Below are 17,402 nucleotides of genomic sequence, written 5' to 3'. Positions count from 1 at the left end.
GGTAGTAACCATATCTAATCATAGACTACAAACTTGGCTAGATATTGAGTAGTTTCTATGGGTTTCTAGAGGTCATAATGCTAAACCCAGTTTTTTCATGTTTGCTGTATTTAGCACTTTATCATTGCCCCTAAGGTTCCAATTGTAAGAGATCCATTATCCTTTTGACATGCTCCATGGCTCCTTTTGAATCCAAAGGCCCAAAGGGAACTAAGAAAACATGTATATAGTATTTGTATTGAGCGTGACTATAGAAACTTTGATGATAGGTCCGCAGAATGGCAAAAAAGCAACTTTTTTGTACCTTTTTTTTTTGCCAAAAAACAATAGTGAGGTAAAAGCAACCATATGTTTTGGTCACCAACCCATTGAAGTTAACGGGGCATTTTATCTCATGTCCTACAAAAATCCCCACTCTTATTTATATGCAATCAACCGCCGTAAGAAATTGTTGTTTTGGGCAAAATGCACTGGCCCATCAACTTTGGAGGCTTGTAGTGACCAAGGAATGAGAAAAATTACAAGTTTCTCATTTTTTCCATATGTAGTAGTTATTGAACTATAAGCTCATGAAAGGATTTTTCAAAATGAGTGGATCTACTATGGTTTTGGAATTTTTTCCCAAAACCCTGAAAGGACACTTTTATGTCCTGTTAGGTTACCATTCTAGTGTTAAAGCTACTTTGAGTTCTTCCCAAATTCTCCCATGCCCATATTTAATTGCCCTAACATGCTCCCTAATTTCTGGAGCAACAACTAGCTCAAAGCTTTGAATCATCTCACCTTCTGACACGCGATGCAGCTGCATCTCCTTCACATACTCGCGTAAGTACTTGGTTACATCTTTGCCATTGAATTGATCCATTCTGTTGACGACCGCTTGTATGGCCTTCGTCGCTGAAATCTCCCTTCTTTCAGTGGCATGTTGTTGTTGCATGAACATTGCAAATGCTTGAAACATTTGCATTGTTGTTGGGTCAAAATGCATACCCTGTTGCTCAACATGATCACCCATGGTTACCCACGAACTCTTACCCTGGCAGTTTCGCGTCGGGTTCACAAAAAATATGTCGAGAAATTTGCAGTCTTGCCAGGAAAGCACCAGGCTTTTGGCTGTGAGAGTTTGTGAGAGAACCTATATGAAGGAGTTAAATCATAGATGCCATGAAGACTAGGGTTTGGAAGAAAGTGCAATCAAAGAAGCCCCACTCTTTCTCTCTTGCACTCACACACACAAAGAAAGAACACAAAAGAGAGTGTCAAAACAACACAAAGATGAAAACATCAAGGCTATGGTCATATCGTATCATGGGTAATATGAAAGGGTTAATAGATGAGTTAATGGCATTCAATCTTGGCTGACCAAATAGGCTACGAATTGTTCTTTGGAATTGTAGTTTTGTGCTTACCATAATATATATATTTTGTCTAGTGATTGGGATTAATTGTGTGTACAAATCCTCTTGGTTCATAGCAAGATAAGTACGCTTACATCAAAAGAAAATTTATAGTCTATGAGAGGTAGTATAATGGGATCCGGGGATAGAAATATTTCATTGAGCCTTTCTGGGCCAAAGAGAAACACTATACGTTGTTGAAATTGTATTTTGCGGCTAATCCATACGTTAATTCTAATAGATCGTACAGAGTGAAAGCGATCGAAATTATCATCATGTGGATTATTCATCTAGGATAACTAGTATGTGTAAAATTTAGATATGAGAGAAGAGAAGGGAAGAGAAGAGAAGAGAGTTTCCCTCCCAAGCCCTATTCTTGCCCGTAGGCAATAAGGATACTGCGGGGAGAGATGTACCTGTAGCAAGGAGAACCTAAAATTTGTAGAGAGGATGAATTACTAAGAGTGAGAGAGATAGGTTTGATTAAGGAGATAAGATTATATATATATATATATATATATATATATTGGATTAGATATGAAAAAGAAAACAACAAGAAATCAAGAAAACATCAATGTAGAACACATCTTACTTGACAAACCCTTCGGCACCATTATTGATGGAGAGAGAAGAAGAGGAGAGAATTCAAATTTGATTGATACGCCAAGTCCACAACCTTCTTTGATTAGAGTTGATCTTCCAAGGATAGCATGCAAGAATGGCTAGTCTTCCTCTAGGAGAAAGTAGGCTTACGCTTATGTTAATGGCTAAGTAAAATTTGGCATTACTACTCACTCCCTCATGAATTCCTCTCATCAATGGCTTGAATGCTTGAGAGATTTTCAAGGAAGAAGAGGTCCCCTTTTATAGGTGAAGGGAACCCCCAAGGGTTTACACAAGAAGAGAGGAGCCAGTGAGAACAGAAACTGGAAAAGTTGGAAATGAGTTGTCCCTGCATGATGTGGGCAGACTGGGGTCCAGTATTTTGATCATATCTCCTCAACCGTGGCTCAAAATAAAAAAGTACAAATATGGGCAAAAACTTCAGCTCAGTACCTACGACTTCCTTTTTATATGCATTTCCCAATTCGGATTGAAACCTTGTGTAAAAAAATCATCAAAATAAGGTACAATTTTGGCAAAAAAAGTCTTCTTGTGGTCCCCTTAGCCTAGACTTTTATTTGATTCCAATGGACACCTCATGCCATATGAAAGCATGACATTTATCCTTAACAAAGGTAGTGAATCATGCTTGCAATAATGCATTAAAATAAGTGTATCTTTGAAATCATGACAGCTAGTGTCCCACTAGGATTTGATTCCCTCCTAGTAGCTATTTAAAAAGAAATATAAGAAAAATAAGAAAAATACATAGAATATATATAGATTGGAAATTACCCTAGATATAGGATCTAGATAGGGTGTGAGATAATAATGAGATGGTAGAAAGAAAGAATCAATGCTTTTGGCCCCAAGTTAAAGAGGCGGAGCTATTGACGCTTTTCCCATAGTACTTTTTTATGGTAAAGTAAGAATACGTTACCCTTGAGATAAATAATAGGATGAGATAGAAATCTTATTGTTATACTTACATATGCATATGTACATTATAGGAAATATAATTATGTATCTAAAAAGTTACAAGATAGATCTTGTAGCATGTGTTCCCACTATGTACGTGTCACAGCACGACAACGTGTTTCTCAGCATGCCCATCATTGGGGTAGGCATGGTAGCCGTGGTGTCATCAAGGGAAAGATGAGCTAGACTTGGAAAGGTGAAGCAACATATGGAGGATCCATCAGACTTACCGAGGGAGTCTCCATTTGCGATAAGGTCGGTTGTTTAGCCTTTCCCGTATCTAAGAATCTCATGAGACGCGTTGAAGGCATGTGGATCCCCTTGTTCTGTCTCTCTAACTCAATGACCCTATGGATGACCTCACAAAATCTTTGTTGTTGATCCTCCATACTAGTAGCACCCATTGTGGATTGTAGCACATCTAACCAACCCACGTGATAAGGGTGACTGATGATTCAGCTTCCTCGGATATTGATACTAGAGGTTTTGCTTATAGCTTAATTTTCAACCCGTTATAGACCCAAGCAACATTGCCCTACACGTTATGGGTGCAGGACGTGATGGAATGGTTGCACACACTGGAAAAACAACATTTGTTATTAATGTGATGAGCATGCATTGGTTCCTCCTTATAATGATTGGTGGTGGGATTCTCAAAAAGATACGTGAATTAATGCTTTGTCAGTGATCATTAGTTACACTAGAACTCATCTAGACATCAGATGTCTGAGACTGGACTCTGGTGGCCTTTAGATTTGACAAACATGGTTGAATATGACCACTTCATACCTTACTTAAAAAAAGTCTATTGGAGGGTTTCTAGAGTTAGATGATTCGGCTTCCTCGGATATTGATACTAGAGGTTTCGCTTATAGCTTAATTTTCAACCCGTTATAGACCCAAGCAACATTGCCCTAGATAAGTCCTTTAGTTTGACTATGCCATTATAGAAAACTCCACCTCATAGGGTCCCGACCATGTTATCTTTAGATTGGGTTTCTTTGGGCCTAACTTTAATTGGTATAGCAAAACCAAATCTCCTTTTCTAAATTCTCATACTTTCAATTTGATGTCATGCCTAGATCCACCTCCGATGTGAGATGCTTGAGGTGTGTCTCGTTGTATTTTAATATGAGGGCCTTAGCTTTTGATCGCTTTTTGAATGCTTCAAGCCAATAGATCCCAAGCCTTAGGTTTATTGAGATCCACATCTTTCTTGCTTGGTGAGGCTTCAGAAAAGATAGTCATGTACAGGTGTGACCCTGTTACCCATTCTGGGGTCTACCACTCCCCGAGCACTTTCTTGAGTTGTATGTGTAGGGGCAAATCCAAAAGGCTTTTTGTAGAGATCTATCACCCTCATCTATATCATTGACGGCATCAAGAGCAATAACATCTATTAATCCTAGAGGCGGTTTGGGCCTACTGGGACTTGTGTAGGTAAACCTAGGCATGTTCTTCCAGGGGGCCACCTCCCACAAATCGACCATAGCCCACTTGTCACACAAGCTCAACCATTTATATTTTCCAGTGCCACCTAGCATACTAAAGGAACTTGTTCTATCCTTATTCTTCTCTACCATATTGAAATACCCAACCATCAGCCACTTCCCTTCTATCAGAGTATCCCTGAGATGCATCCACAATTTAGCTCTATCCTTTGCATTGCAAGATCATACACATTCACAATGGTGAGGGGTTGATCATCCCACTTGATTCTAACTCCAAGGACTCTGCCGAAGGGGTGGTTCAGAACCATCTTAGGTTCCACTTCTATGTCTATAACAAGTAGAACGCCACTGAATCCTTTATTTCCTTTCCCATAGAATACAAGATTTTTCCTTAAGTCCTGCTACAAGTATGTAGGTGGTGTTCTTGGATGGCCCAAAAATTGGTTGTTTTTTCCTTAGCTTCATCCGAGAAGAGGGCACTCTTCTCCCGGGTCTTCAATCCCTTCACATTCCAAGATTGAATAGCGAGAGTATCCATCACTGGGAGAAGGGGACAAATTTTTCAACATCCAACCCCTGCCCAATCACCACATCCGTGGTCCCAAGAGAATCCGGGGGTTCCAAGCTAGGGGATTTGTCTTCTTGAAGAATTGGAAGTGGTGAGAGGAGCATGAGCAGCCCAATCTGAGTCCAAAAAAGCATGCAAATCTAGCAGCAATGATCCCCCCTTGGGATAAAATAAGCCAAGATGTAAAGTGCCACTCAAGTAGCGAAAATTCCTCTTGCCAATGCTTAGACCATGGGCTATGCATGAATCTACTGACCTGTGAGACTGCAAACTGAATATTCAGCCTGGTGTTGCCATACATAAGTGAGGCATCCAACATCAATTGGTAAAGAGTGACATCTGCAGGATCACCAACATCATGAAGAATCAATTTCAAACATGTTTCCATGGGAGTGGCAATAGGTTTGCAATCCTCAAGTCCAAACTTACATATCAATGTCTCTATGTACTTAAACTGTATACCCAAGTAATGATGCAACAGCCCCAAATCTTTCATCTTGAAAGTAGCATTCAAATCAGCCTTAAATTCAGAAATATATCTCTCATTTGATCTAGTGATCAGCAAATCATCCACGTAGAGAATCACAATGACAAGTACATCACCCTCACACTCTAAATACAATGTTCTTTCTGTTGGACTGTTACAAAAGCTTCATTTGACCAAATGAGTGCCAGCCTTCTCATACCAAGCACGAGGAGGTTGCTTCAACCCATACAAAGCTTTCTTACATTTGCACACTTTATCGTCTTGTCCTTTCTTGACAAAACCGTAAAGCTGCGTTGTGGGCGGGATGGAAACACACAGAACGCCTCTATAACGACCCGACACACACTCTTGGAAGGATACACACACACACTATGGGGCACCACTCGGCTTACACAACACACCTGGCCGAGACAGGGAACACACCTCTGGAGTGAGAGGAGAGAGACTATCCACTTGCCCACTCCACACAGACACACACACACACACACCCAAAAAACTCAGCTCAAAAGAGGAGAATTTCTAATGTTTAGATACAAATGAGCTTGGGCCAACACCAATGGGGCAAACAGCTCACACAATATGGGTAAAAGATACCAGATACAATCACAAACTGGAGCAGAAACTTCGCTCATAGGAGAAACTTACATAGCCAAAACAGCAAAAAAAGAGGGAGGAATTTGGCAAAATGGGCAGCGCCATCGTGTTCGGAACGGCCCAAAACCCCAGTCCACAATGTCAAAGTGCTCAAATCCGACCTCGGATGAGCAATTTACGGCCAAAACAGGCTCCAAAATGAGCAAAAACACAGCTGCGGCTGTTCCTCCTCTCTTCTCCACGTTTTTTCTGGTCTTCTCTCAGTTTTTTTCAGTTCCCACACTTAGCTTTATTAGTTGGGCACCCTTGGCCTTTTAGATGACCTCAAACGGACCTCGAACAGGCCAAAAACTGACCTCGCAGTGCATAGTTGTCACCTTTTTGCATCATCCGCACACTTGGCACTCATTTCTTTTCAATAATGTGTCTCGCAACCACGTGAAGTGGCCCCAAAAAGTGGTCCTAATGATGACCTTTTTGCATAACTCTCACAAGAAAACACCCACGTTGTGTCCGTCCTCATCCGCGTGCAAATATTAACCTCGTTCGTCCTCCTGACGCCACTAGATGCCATCTGACGCACCTGCTTACCTCATGTCGTCAGCCCGCGGATAGCTTCCTCAAGAAGTTTTACGCGCTACCAACTCCTTCTTATTGTAGAAAAAACACAGTGGTACTGGTAATAGTGAAAATCGATGCACTATGTACACCCTGTCCTACCTGTACACATGTGGGCCCCACGTAACCACCTGGCTCTGAAAAATGGGCAATTATTTATTTGATGCACCATGCATGTATATGTACATATGCGCAATCCCTTGCTCCAAAAAACTCCTGACGTAATTTGCCCATCCCCTAGCATGCTAGATCATTCATGATCAGCAGCAGCAAAGAGAGATATGAGACTCGCCGCATCACAGGTCTCCTCATCCCTCACCAACACTGCTTGATCCACAGACAACTCATCTTGCTCCACCATCATCAATCTAGCATGATACAATTTAAGACTCAATCCATTTACCCTTGACTTATGTAGAACACCATCCAGGTTAGCCAGCTGATATGTGCCATTTGGAAAACACTCCACTACCTTGAAAGGGCCTTCCCACTTAATTTGAAACTTCTTTTGGAAGGTGTTGTCCAACTTACTGTTGTAGCGCAAAACCAAGTCATGTTTCTTGATACCCTTACTTTTGACCTGTTCATTTATCTTTGCCAAAGCCTTATCCTGCATCTGCCCATAATGCTCCAATGCGCTCATCCTATCCAACTGGACCTCTTGTAACTGCAAGAGCCTCTCTTTGAATGCATCACTAGGCGGCCCAAGCAACTTCTCTAACATTTTGACCGCAGGCAACTCTACCTCCACAGGCAATAGTGCTTCCTTTCCATACACCAAATGAAATGGAGTAAACCCTGTACCTGTCTTCACCGAAGTACGGTAAGCCCATAATGCACTAGGCAATTCCAAATCCCAATTCTTTCCTTGGTGCTCTGTCACTTTAGAAAGAATTTGTACCAACTCACCATTGAATCTTTCATTTAAGCCATTACACTGCGGGTAATAAGGAGTGATATGCTGGTGCCTAATCTTCATCTTTGTGCATAAGAAGTCTAGCAGTTTAGCTCTAAATCCTGGCCCCTTATCTGAAAGTAGCTCTAATGGCACCCCGAACTTGCAACATATTTCATCATACACAAATTTTGCCACATCCTTTGTAGTGATCTGTTTTACTGCTATAGCCTCTGCCCATCTAGAGAGATAGTCCACTGCCGTCAAGAATGCCATAATGGTTTTTCGTAGCTCTGGCTTCAACACTCTCTTCCCAAATGCTTGACACCTATTTCAAGACCTACACCAATGGTGAACATCCTTGTGCAAACTAGGCCATACATACCCCTCTTGCAAAATCTTATGCAAGGTGATCTTTAGAGCAAAATGGCCACCACATGCGCCTTCATGATTCTCTTCCAACACTCTGTAAAGCTCCTCCCGCCAAGGTACACGTCTCAACACGAGATCAGCCCCTTGCATGTATAAGACATCACCAATCAATTTGTACCTGTATGCTCTACGCACAAAGCCATACTTCTTAGACTTCTGAATCTCCTTTGGAATGATTCCTGTTAGCAAAAACTCCTCTTCTTGAGCCAAACTTTCCCAGCCATGATAAAGAGGTAAAGTGGTCCTCAACACAAATAGCTCCCCAATCATGCCTTGAGCTGCTTCATGTGCCTCTCCATTTAGAGCACGTTCAATGTGTCTGATGCTCCATGCTTCGAACTTTTTTAACAGGCCTTTAATTCTGAAGCACATTTCCTTCAATGAGGTGTTCTTGCTCTTCCACACACCTAGCACTTGCTTCACAACTAACAAGGCATCACCTTTTATGCTCAACCTTCGAACCCCATGCTTCAAACAAATGTGTAATCCGGCTTCCAGAGTAGCATATTCAGCCTCATTGTTACTATGAGCATCCAATTTGAACCCTCTCTTGCATACTAGCTTCCCCTCTGGATCATAAAGTGCTATACCCCCTGAAGCCGCATCATGGCTCTTTCTGTATGAACCATCAAAGAACAACACATGTGCATTGCTGATCTGTGGCACTTCTTCAACTACCTTTCTCACCACCTCTTCCTTAACAATAAGGGGATTCTCCTTGTAGGTCAACAAATCAGCTAGGGTAGCCCTTGTACTATCTTCCACTAGAAAAGAGAACTCAAATTCTTGCAGCTCAATTACCCATTTCTTGACCACATTTGACATGTTAGTGCCATTAATTAACTGTGTCAAAAAGACATAACTCGTTAAGAAAACAAAAGGTCGTGGTAGCAAGTAATGACGAAATCGTCGACAAGCAAATATTACACTGGCCATCACTAGCTCTACTTCCGAGAACTTTCTCTCCGCTACCAACTTCACTCGGCTTGCACAATACACTGGCCTCATATAATGGCTGCCCTTCCCCTTTTGCAATAGCATGGCTCCAATGGCATCATCCCCTACTGAGGGATTTACATAAAAAACTTTCTCCCAATCAGGAGCCTGCATGGCTGACAAACCCCTTAACACCTCTTTCACCTCTTGAAACACTTCTTCACACTTGTCATCCCATTGCAATGGATCATGCTTTGCCACTTGTTGTAATGGATAAAGAATCTGAGAAGACAATGGAATAAACCTTGCCATGTACTTCACTTTGTGTATAAAGGTTGCCAATTGCTTCGTACTCGTAGATGATGGAAGAAGAATAATAGACTTAACCTTATCTGGATCAGCCTCAATGCCATTTTCTGACACCATATGGCCGAATAACTTCACCCTTGGCTGTGCTAGATGACATTTCTTTGGATTTAGTTGTCCTCCACATTCATCATATCGAGCCAATACCATATGCAGCTTCTCATGGTGTTAAGCCCTACTGCTATAGACACAGAAGTCATCCATAAAAGCTTTAACACAACTACCAATGAATGGTTCCAACACCCAATTTGCTCTCTCTTGATAGAAGGAAGGTCCATTTGACAACCCAAATGGCAATACTGTGTAGCAATAGCAGCCCCATGGCATAATAAAAGTTGTCTTTGTGCGGTCTTTAAGAGCAATCTTCAATTGAAAATAGCCTGAAAAACCATCACACACACTGTACCTCTCATAACCTGCCACTGAATCCAAGATCTGATCGATGAATGGAAGAGGATATGGGTTCTTCTTAGTGGCTGCGTTTAAGGGTTTAAAATCCACACAAATTCTCCACTTCCCATCCTTCTTTGGACTGACTACAACTGGACTCACCCATTCTGTGGTCTCCACTGGAACTATGAACCCTGCCTTCAATAACTTGTCCACCTCTACCCGCAAGGCTTCCATTTGCTCTTGACCCATCCTTCTTAGCCATTGCCGCACTCGCTTAGCACCTTCTTTCAGCTCTATATGCATCTCTTTGCCCTTGAACCCTCTGATCTCTTCATATGAAGTAATGAACAAATCAGGAAAACTAGCCAGCATGTGCAAATATATATCCTTCTCCATAGCTGAGAGGTCTCCACTGATCATTTGTGTCATCAATTCCTGCTTCTTTGACAACTCAACCTTGGTTTGCATCAGCCCTTCAATCACTTCATAAGGCCCTTCACTTTCATCTTCAAGCTCATTCGCAAATGCAACTAAACCAAACACCTGGATTTCTTTGTCCATCAAAAGAAATGCAACATCAGCATCCTCATCACTACTGGTAGTGCTATCACTGTCCTCATCTATCACCATGGAAGAGTCTTCATTACTAGACTCATCCTCATTTTCATAAAGCTCCTCTAATCGTTTCCTTGTGTCCATATTATAAAGCTTCTTGGTACCTGTCTTTCCATAGAGGCTAATCGTACCATGTCACCAATCTTGAACAGCTCCCACTGCACGTAACCATGGTCTGCCCAATATAATAGGATATGCTCCCAACCCTGCCGGCATCACATGAAAATCAACCACTGTCTTTGCATCATATGCCTCCACTTCTAAGCTCTTTACAACACCCAAGGATTTTACTTTTTGATGGTTTGCCAATCTGATCCGAAAACCTGACACCCCAGCCACTGTGAGACCCATCTTCTCAACGCATGAGTGTGTTATGACGCATATTTGGGCTCCGCCATCCACATAACCTTGTCCCAAATTTTTCCTTTTATGCCACACATCTACTATTGGACAAATGTCTGGTAGCTCATCCATTGCCAACACCTTTACTGAACCTCTCTCTGGCTCTTTCTCCATTGGGTTAACCATCCTCTTCCACTGTCGCTTTAGCTTAGGCACCATCTCTATAAGCTGCCCAAAAGTAACATCTGCCTTCCTGCTCGTCAGATTCTCCTTCAAGTCATAGCTTAATTGCCCATCCCCTAGTGGAAAATCTGAAACATGAAACTTTCGACGAGCTCTCCTTTTCCTCTTGGCCTTGACATCCTCGCCTTCATGGCTCTTTCCTTTCTTCTTACTAGGACTTGGGCCACTTCTTCCTTCCTTATCCTCTGTGGTCCTCTTCCCAATAGGCATCACTAATGTATCCTCTAGCTTTGATGCCTTCTCCAAGGTGACTACACTTAGCACTTTTGTCTTTCCCTTTTCCTCCTGGGTCAGTCCACTGGTTCCTTCGTCTCCCTTAATTTCGATGCCATAATCATTTGACCTAGTTAGCACCTGTGTTGGCCATGGATACATGTCTCCCCCCATCCTTGGTGACTTATCACATTGCGGGCTGATGTGACCCAACTCTCCACAATTATAACATGTGGGCGTCTGCCTCCAGTACCTACCATTGCTTTGTCCAACACCATTCCTAGGCCTTTCTTCACCTCTTGACTGATTTTCAAACCTCCCTCGACCTCGATTATTTCCCACTTGACCTAGCATGTTTAGGCTGAGATTCTTCATCAAATCTACCACTTGCCTCATGTCTTGCCTTAGCCCATCATCTTGCACCGATGTAGTGACCATTGCTAGCATAACCTGAGTAGTAAGAGGAACCACTGGTTCATGATGAACCCCTGACATGCGACCTTGTAAAGACTCTATAGGCTGAAATTGAGACCTCATTGGCAAAGACTCCACCCCTAATTGGATCATTTTCCTCAACTTCCACTCTTTGTTCCTTGATACCTCTACTGCATCTTCATATGTCCTAGGCTTCTTTAGCTCCACTCTCCAACGTATATTCTCCCAAAGACCAGCTAAGAACCTGTCCTTCTTCATCATGTCAGGCGGGGGTACCTGTGGTGCTAAGGCCTTGCACATTCGCTCCCATGCCGATGAAAACTTACGTATGTACGCATCTACTGGCTCACCTTCCTTTTGCACCAAAGCCTGTACTTCTTGCCACACTTTGTCAGGATCTTTTATCTTCACAAACTCCACTTCCAACCCATGTCGTAGATTGTCCCAACTCAACCTTATAGGTGGATCAGCCACACGCAACTCCTCTTCAAATGCTTTAGACCAAACTCGTGCATCACTCTTCAAACAAATTTGGAGAAGGCGTAACATCTGCGCAGGGTCATGAATCTGGTTGCTAATGCAGGCAACCTCCATCTTTTCCAAAAATTCTTCCACATCTTCATCATTTCTTCCATGAATCTCCGGATAAGAGAAAGCCATGGCTACCCAAGTTTCAATGTTTTGAGAACCCCTTTGAACACACGTACAAGAACCCAAAACTTTTGACTACCCAATCCCCAGAAACTTCAATGGAGCTCAACTTTAGATAAGGACAAACACATGCACATCAAATGAGTTTTCATAGTTGATCATCGGAATTACAACAGGCAAAGGACATTCCAAGATCTCTCATAATCTTCTTGGCCCGAACATAAAGACTATGCGCTGCTGGAAAAAAATCTTCCTGGACACATGAACATTTATCTGGATTCTTTGAGTTAAATGAAATGGAGTGAATTGAGGGCCATTTTGATCATCCATTAAAGCCAACCATGAAGCTCCCAAGAAGGCACACCTGACTTAACCTCTGATTTTGCCAAAATTTCAGCAGCATAAATGGCTCAAAAGACCAAAAAACCAGCCATCATAACTTGGAAAATTTTTGGCAGAGTTTCCCCAAAAATAGAGCAGTAGGAACCCAAAATATAGACTGTATATGTATGCATAAACTGTCAACAATAGAACCCGAGCATCAAGTAGGACTCACTAGTACATAGCCTATGGCGAGGTCACAAAAAGGGTGCTCCAGCTACCTGTATCACCGAAAGGATCTCTACATTTGAGAATCTCCCAGCTCAATAAAAACCTCACGCTATCGACCCTCACACGAAGGCTAATGCAAATCGCGTATAAATTAAAGAGAGTGTATACATGTAGAATAATGGAATCTATACAATTTTTCACCTTTGTAGTTGTAAGAATAGAAGATATGCATTTTCTAGCCGCAGCAACGCGCGGGTCACATACTAGTTACATTTGAAAAGGCTTGTCAGTCCTTACATTCTCCAAAGGCTGTCATTTCTTACAATCTTACACTCTACTTTTGCATTTTAGATTAGATGTTTTGTAACGTGTTTTTGGCCTAAGGAGGCCGCATAGAGGAGTTGGTAGAGAAAACGTGCAAATCTCTCACCACATCAAAAGTTTCACTATCATATCAAATGTAATGTACTCTTTGTTTGCACTTTAGTCTTTTCATCACCATTTGATTACATACAATATGATTTTTTCTTCATTTTAGTGTTTTTAAAAGGTGTCTCTATATTGGTGTTGATGTGAGACATTAAAAATGTATAAAGAAGATCTCTCCGTCTCTCTAATGAAAATAAGGATAAACTTGAAATTCTTTTGATTCTTAGGTCAAAATTTGAAGCTTTTGCCGATAATAACACTAAAACTTGTGTAAATTTCTCAATTTTTTTAAAAGCAAGCTCAAAATATAAATGAGATTTTATAATTTTAGCCGATTAAAATACATTGGACCCTGATTTTTTTCCAATACTACCTTCCCCCCCTCTCTCACTCACTCACTCTCTCTCTCTCTCTCTCTCTCTCTCTCACACACACACACACACACACATACACACATACACACGCATGCACACACATCAATGTTCGAATTTTTTTTATAAAAATAGAGTAAAATTACAAAAAATACCGATTATTTTGTACAACTTTTTCTTTGAATCTACCCAAAGGAAATTTTGTATGTTTTTCAAAATGATTTTTCTCGAACTTTGATGTCACACACACACACACACACACAATTTATTACAACTAAAAATATTGACTTCTTGAGGCCACCGTAAAAACTTCACCTTGTTTGAAATGTACCAGAGAGTGACACATGGATGCGCTCTCCTTCCTGGAAAATTAAGCTGCATTATAAAGAGTACTAGTACGGCCAGCCGCCTTCGGCCTTCGACGGCCTCTCTTTTTCTCCCTCTCTCCCTCTTTATTGTGTGCAAAGGGGCTTGTTTTTGTTTTGGACTTTAGCCTTCAGGTCGTAGATTGTGACACGTGTAAAAGGCTTCCCCTTCCACCCTCGTCACTATATGGCACGGCTTCGGGTCAGAGGGGATCTAAGGCCCAAATTCAAGGACGCGAGACGGTTTTAATTTCCGTCGTCGGATCACATAGTGAACTAGGGGTGAACTGAGGATGAACTTAACGGTGAACTAGAGGCGGGTAAGCTAGGGGTGGGTGAAATGGGGGTGAATTAGGGACGCCTAAACTAAGGTATCATCATGTGCCATGCCAATATGGACAGTGACGCGCGCTAGTGTGGTGGTAGAGCATTCGTATGACAACCGAGACGTCCTATGTTCGACCCACACCCCGCGAGGCGAGAGAACTAGGGGGGGTGAACTAGGAGTGAACTTGGGGTGTCATTTTTGCCCCGAGTTCACCTCGAGTTCACCCCGTGATCCGATGGCCGAGATTAAAATCGCCTCGCACCCCCAAATTTGGGCCCTAGATCCCCCGGACGAGAGCCGTACTATATAGTGATGAGGCTCTTCCTCCATATTATGTTAGTAAATAGATATAGATATAGATAGTACGGTGCATCACAAGCCAATAGTATAGGAGCAAATAAAAACCGACATTTGAGTAGCAGCTGGTACCGCCAGGAGACCACCCGGTCTATTAAACACAGCGCGCGGCCATCGAGAGAGAGAGAGAGAGAGGGTTCTCGTGCTGAAAGACAGAGATGGTTCTCGTGCTGAGAGAGAGAGAGAGACCGGGGTTTCTCGTTGGGTCCGTGTTTTAAAATGGCAACGTGAGCCAGGTCCGTGTCTTCTTGCGCTAGATCTGTTGTCTCTCTGATCTGCGCCGTCGAGAATTTCAAATCAAGAGCAGTGGAGGCTGAGGATGATGGCCATGGCGTGGCTTCGTGCTTCCGGCTTCCTTCTTCTGAGCTTGGTAATTAAGCTGCAGCTGCTTCTCTGCTTATCTCACGACCAGAGAGCGACAATACTCCCATGCTTAACTTGTTTCAATTTTCACGTTGCAGCTGCTGGCAAGGCCGCTTTGTAACCACCTTGCTAGATGGCTTGTCTATCTGTTGTTTGGGCGCCGGTCGGAACAACAGCTCCCCAAAGGTACAACATTTCTACATATGTTCTGCATTTATGCAGGTTGTGAGTCATATGCCTGTTTCTAACATCCGTTTTCCATGTTCCTACCCTATTGTCCACACAAGCGTCTGCATTTAAGGTTCTGCATTTATGCAGGTTGTGAGCAACATATGGTTGTGAGTCATATGCCTGTTTCTAACATCCATTTTCCATGTTCCTATCCACACAAGCGTTTATGCAGGTTGTGAGTCATATGCCTGTTTCTAACATCCATTTTCCATGTTCCTACCCTATTTTCCACACAAGCGTCTGCATGTAAGGTTCTGCACTTATGCAGGTTGTGAGCAACATATGGTTGTGACGAAGCCTAGTTCTTGTTGCCTCATGATCTCTTTAGAGTTGATTGTACATGATTTTGTGACATAAGCTCAATGATCCTTCTCATATGATACAATGCTTTGAAATTTAGTATTGTTTTGAACTGTTTTATTGATCAGGAACTTCAAAGCAAAGTAAATCCAACTTGCAAGTGATTATAGCTGGGTTTCCAAGAACGGGCACGCTTTCATTACTGCTAGCAATGGAAACACTGGGGTTTCCATGCTTCCATGGAATGCATCTCAAGAAGCCTACAACGGGCAATCTTTTCATCAAAGCATTTACGTCTGGTAAGATGCAAATGATCACAACGCTAATACATGCTGGAGCATGTGCATTTTTTAAGGATCGAGTTCTCTTTTTACTCATCATCATGCTTCCTTCCAAGTGAATGTGTGTGTAATCAATTTTGTCTTATATATCTCATTTTATGTTGCACAGGGGATCCAAAATGTTGGGAGGAACTTTTAGATGGTTATGCTGCTATAACTGATTTTCCAGGAGCATGTGGATATAAGCAATTGATGGAAATATTTCCGAATGCCAAGATAATCCTAAACATTCGTGATCCTAACAAGTGGTATGATAGCTTTTTCAAAACATTGGTAGGAATTATACAAGGCCACAATCACCTTGTATTCAAGTTTCTTACACCAACAGCTACCATGTGTTTAAAGGTAGTACTTTACGACAAATTCAGTGGCAAGTTTGACGATAGAGAGACTTGCGTTAAGGCGTATGTTGACCATGTAAGTGAGGTGAAAGAAAAAGTTCCTCCCCATAAACTTCTAGTATATGACATCGAAAAGGATATGGGGTGGTCGAAGTTGTGTGAGTTTCTCAACGTTCCAATCCCTATAGCACCATTTCCTAGGATTAACGATACAAGCATGTTCAATAAGAGAGTAGATGAGGTGGCAAGGATATTCACAATGGTGCTCTCTTTGTATGTTGCCATTGTATCATGTATATTATTTTATCTCCTTTGTTGAAGAAAGAGCCAAATATGAGCAATGGAGTCTCTTATTGAAGTGCTTAAAGACTAATTGCATCAACACTAGCTCTGTAAATTGGGTATAAAAACTGGCTCATTTTCATTTTCATTTGGTGCAAGTTCTTCTTAGTATCTCAGTGGAAATCGGTTGTCGGTTACTGCTCGAACTCGACAACCTTCCCTGATTAACCTCAGCAGTATGGGGCTAACCAGTCGGGCTCTTTGCATATGCTGCTGCCCATGTGATTTCACTTACAAAAATTAAACGGCAGTCCTCCCCTCCCCTGAGCTGTGCACCTCCCCAACCTCTCTGGCTCGTTCTGCTCCATGCTGCCAAGGTCTCTAGTCGGCCTTCATGTGTTGGTTTCGTGCCCTGCCCGCCATGCAGTTCACATCTCCTTGACATTAGCATCTGCGTGGATTCGCTTCTGAGAAATGAAGCCAAAGTTCCTGCATACATATGGTATTCCTAATGTGGAAGGAAACTCTAATTAGAGAAACTCTAAAGAGAAGAAAACCATGAAGGAAAGGCAAAGAAGAAAAGTACGAAACACTCAGCTCTTTATATGAACATGAAAAGTCACTTACACTTCCCATTTCCTAAAGTCACCCTTTACATATGCGTTTGAGATTGGGGAGCCCTATCCACTTAAACAAAACAAATTACTTTGAGAGATTCTCTCCCGAGATCCCCTCTACCCACGTGTCCCCTCGATCCTCTCCTGTCATGCAGCTCTGATGCCCTCCCTCGCCGTTCCTTTGTGGCCCCCCTACTTTTGCCTCGGCCTCTGCCCCTCTCGCCCCTGCGTGCCCGAAGCTTGAGAGAGACCCGACTCCTCCCTTGTTGCCTGTTTTCATCCTCTTTGCCCTACCCTTCCCTAACCAG

The 17,402-nt window shown here is 42.3% G+C and overlaps 1 protein-coding gene across 1 annotated transcript; it reads left to right on the top strand.

Moving 5' to 3' along the window:
• The first annotated feature begins 14,730 nt into the window (after positions 1-14,730).
• On the top strand, positions 14,731-16,536 carry LOC147426967 (ava biosynthesis cluster protein M-like). Its single transcript, XM_086498852.1, has 4 exons — positions 14,731-14,989; positions 15,081-15,168; positions 15,642-15,812; positions 15,964-16,536. Exons 1-4 carry the CDS (start codon positions 14,939-14,941, stop codon positions 16,512-16,514), a joined length of 861 nt encoding a protein of 286 aa, XP_086354978.1. The 5' UTR covers positions 14,731-14,938; the 3' UTR covers positions 16,515-16,536.
• Positions 16,537-17,402: the final 866 nt, after the last annotated feature.

This window comes from Adiantum capillus-veneris, chromosome 24, assembly GCF_014529385.1.
Source record: "Adiantum capillus-veneris isolate H3 chromosome 24, ASM1452938v2, whole genome shotgun sequence".
NCBI classification, from domain to species: Eukaryota; Viridiplantae; Streptophyta; class Polypodiopsida; order Polypodiales; family Pteridaceae; genus Adiantum; species Adiantum capillus-veneris.
This window is presented reverse-complemented; position numbering and strand designations above follow the sequence as displayed.

What these genes read in the sequence shown, in the direction of transcription:
- LOC147426967 (XM_086498852.1), top strand. Translation starts at nt 14,939, where the DNA reads ATGATGGCCATGGCGTGGCTTCGTGCTTCCGGCTTCCTTCTTCTGAGC. An exon ending in GCTTCCTTCTTCTGAGCTTG is followed by an intron (nt 14,990 to 15,080) that starts GTAATTAAGCTG and finishes TTCACGTTGCAG; the next exon opens with CTGCTGGCAAGGCCGCTTTG. An exon ending in GGAACAACAGCTCCCCAAAG is followed by an intron (nt 15,169 to 15,641) that starts GTACAACATTTC and finishes TTTATTGATCAG; the next exon opens with GAACTTCAAAGCAAAGTAAA.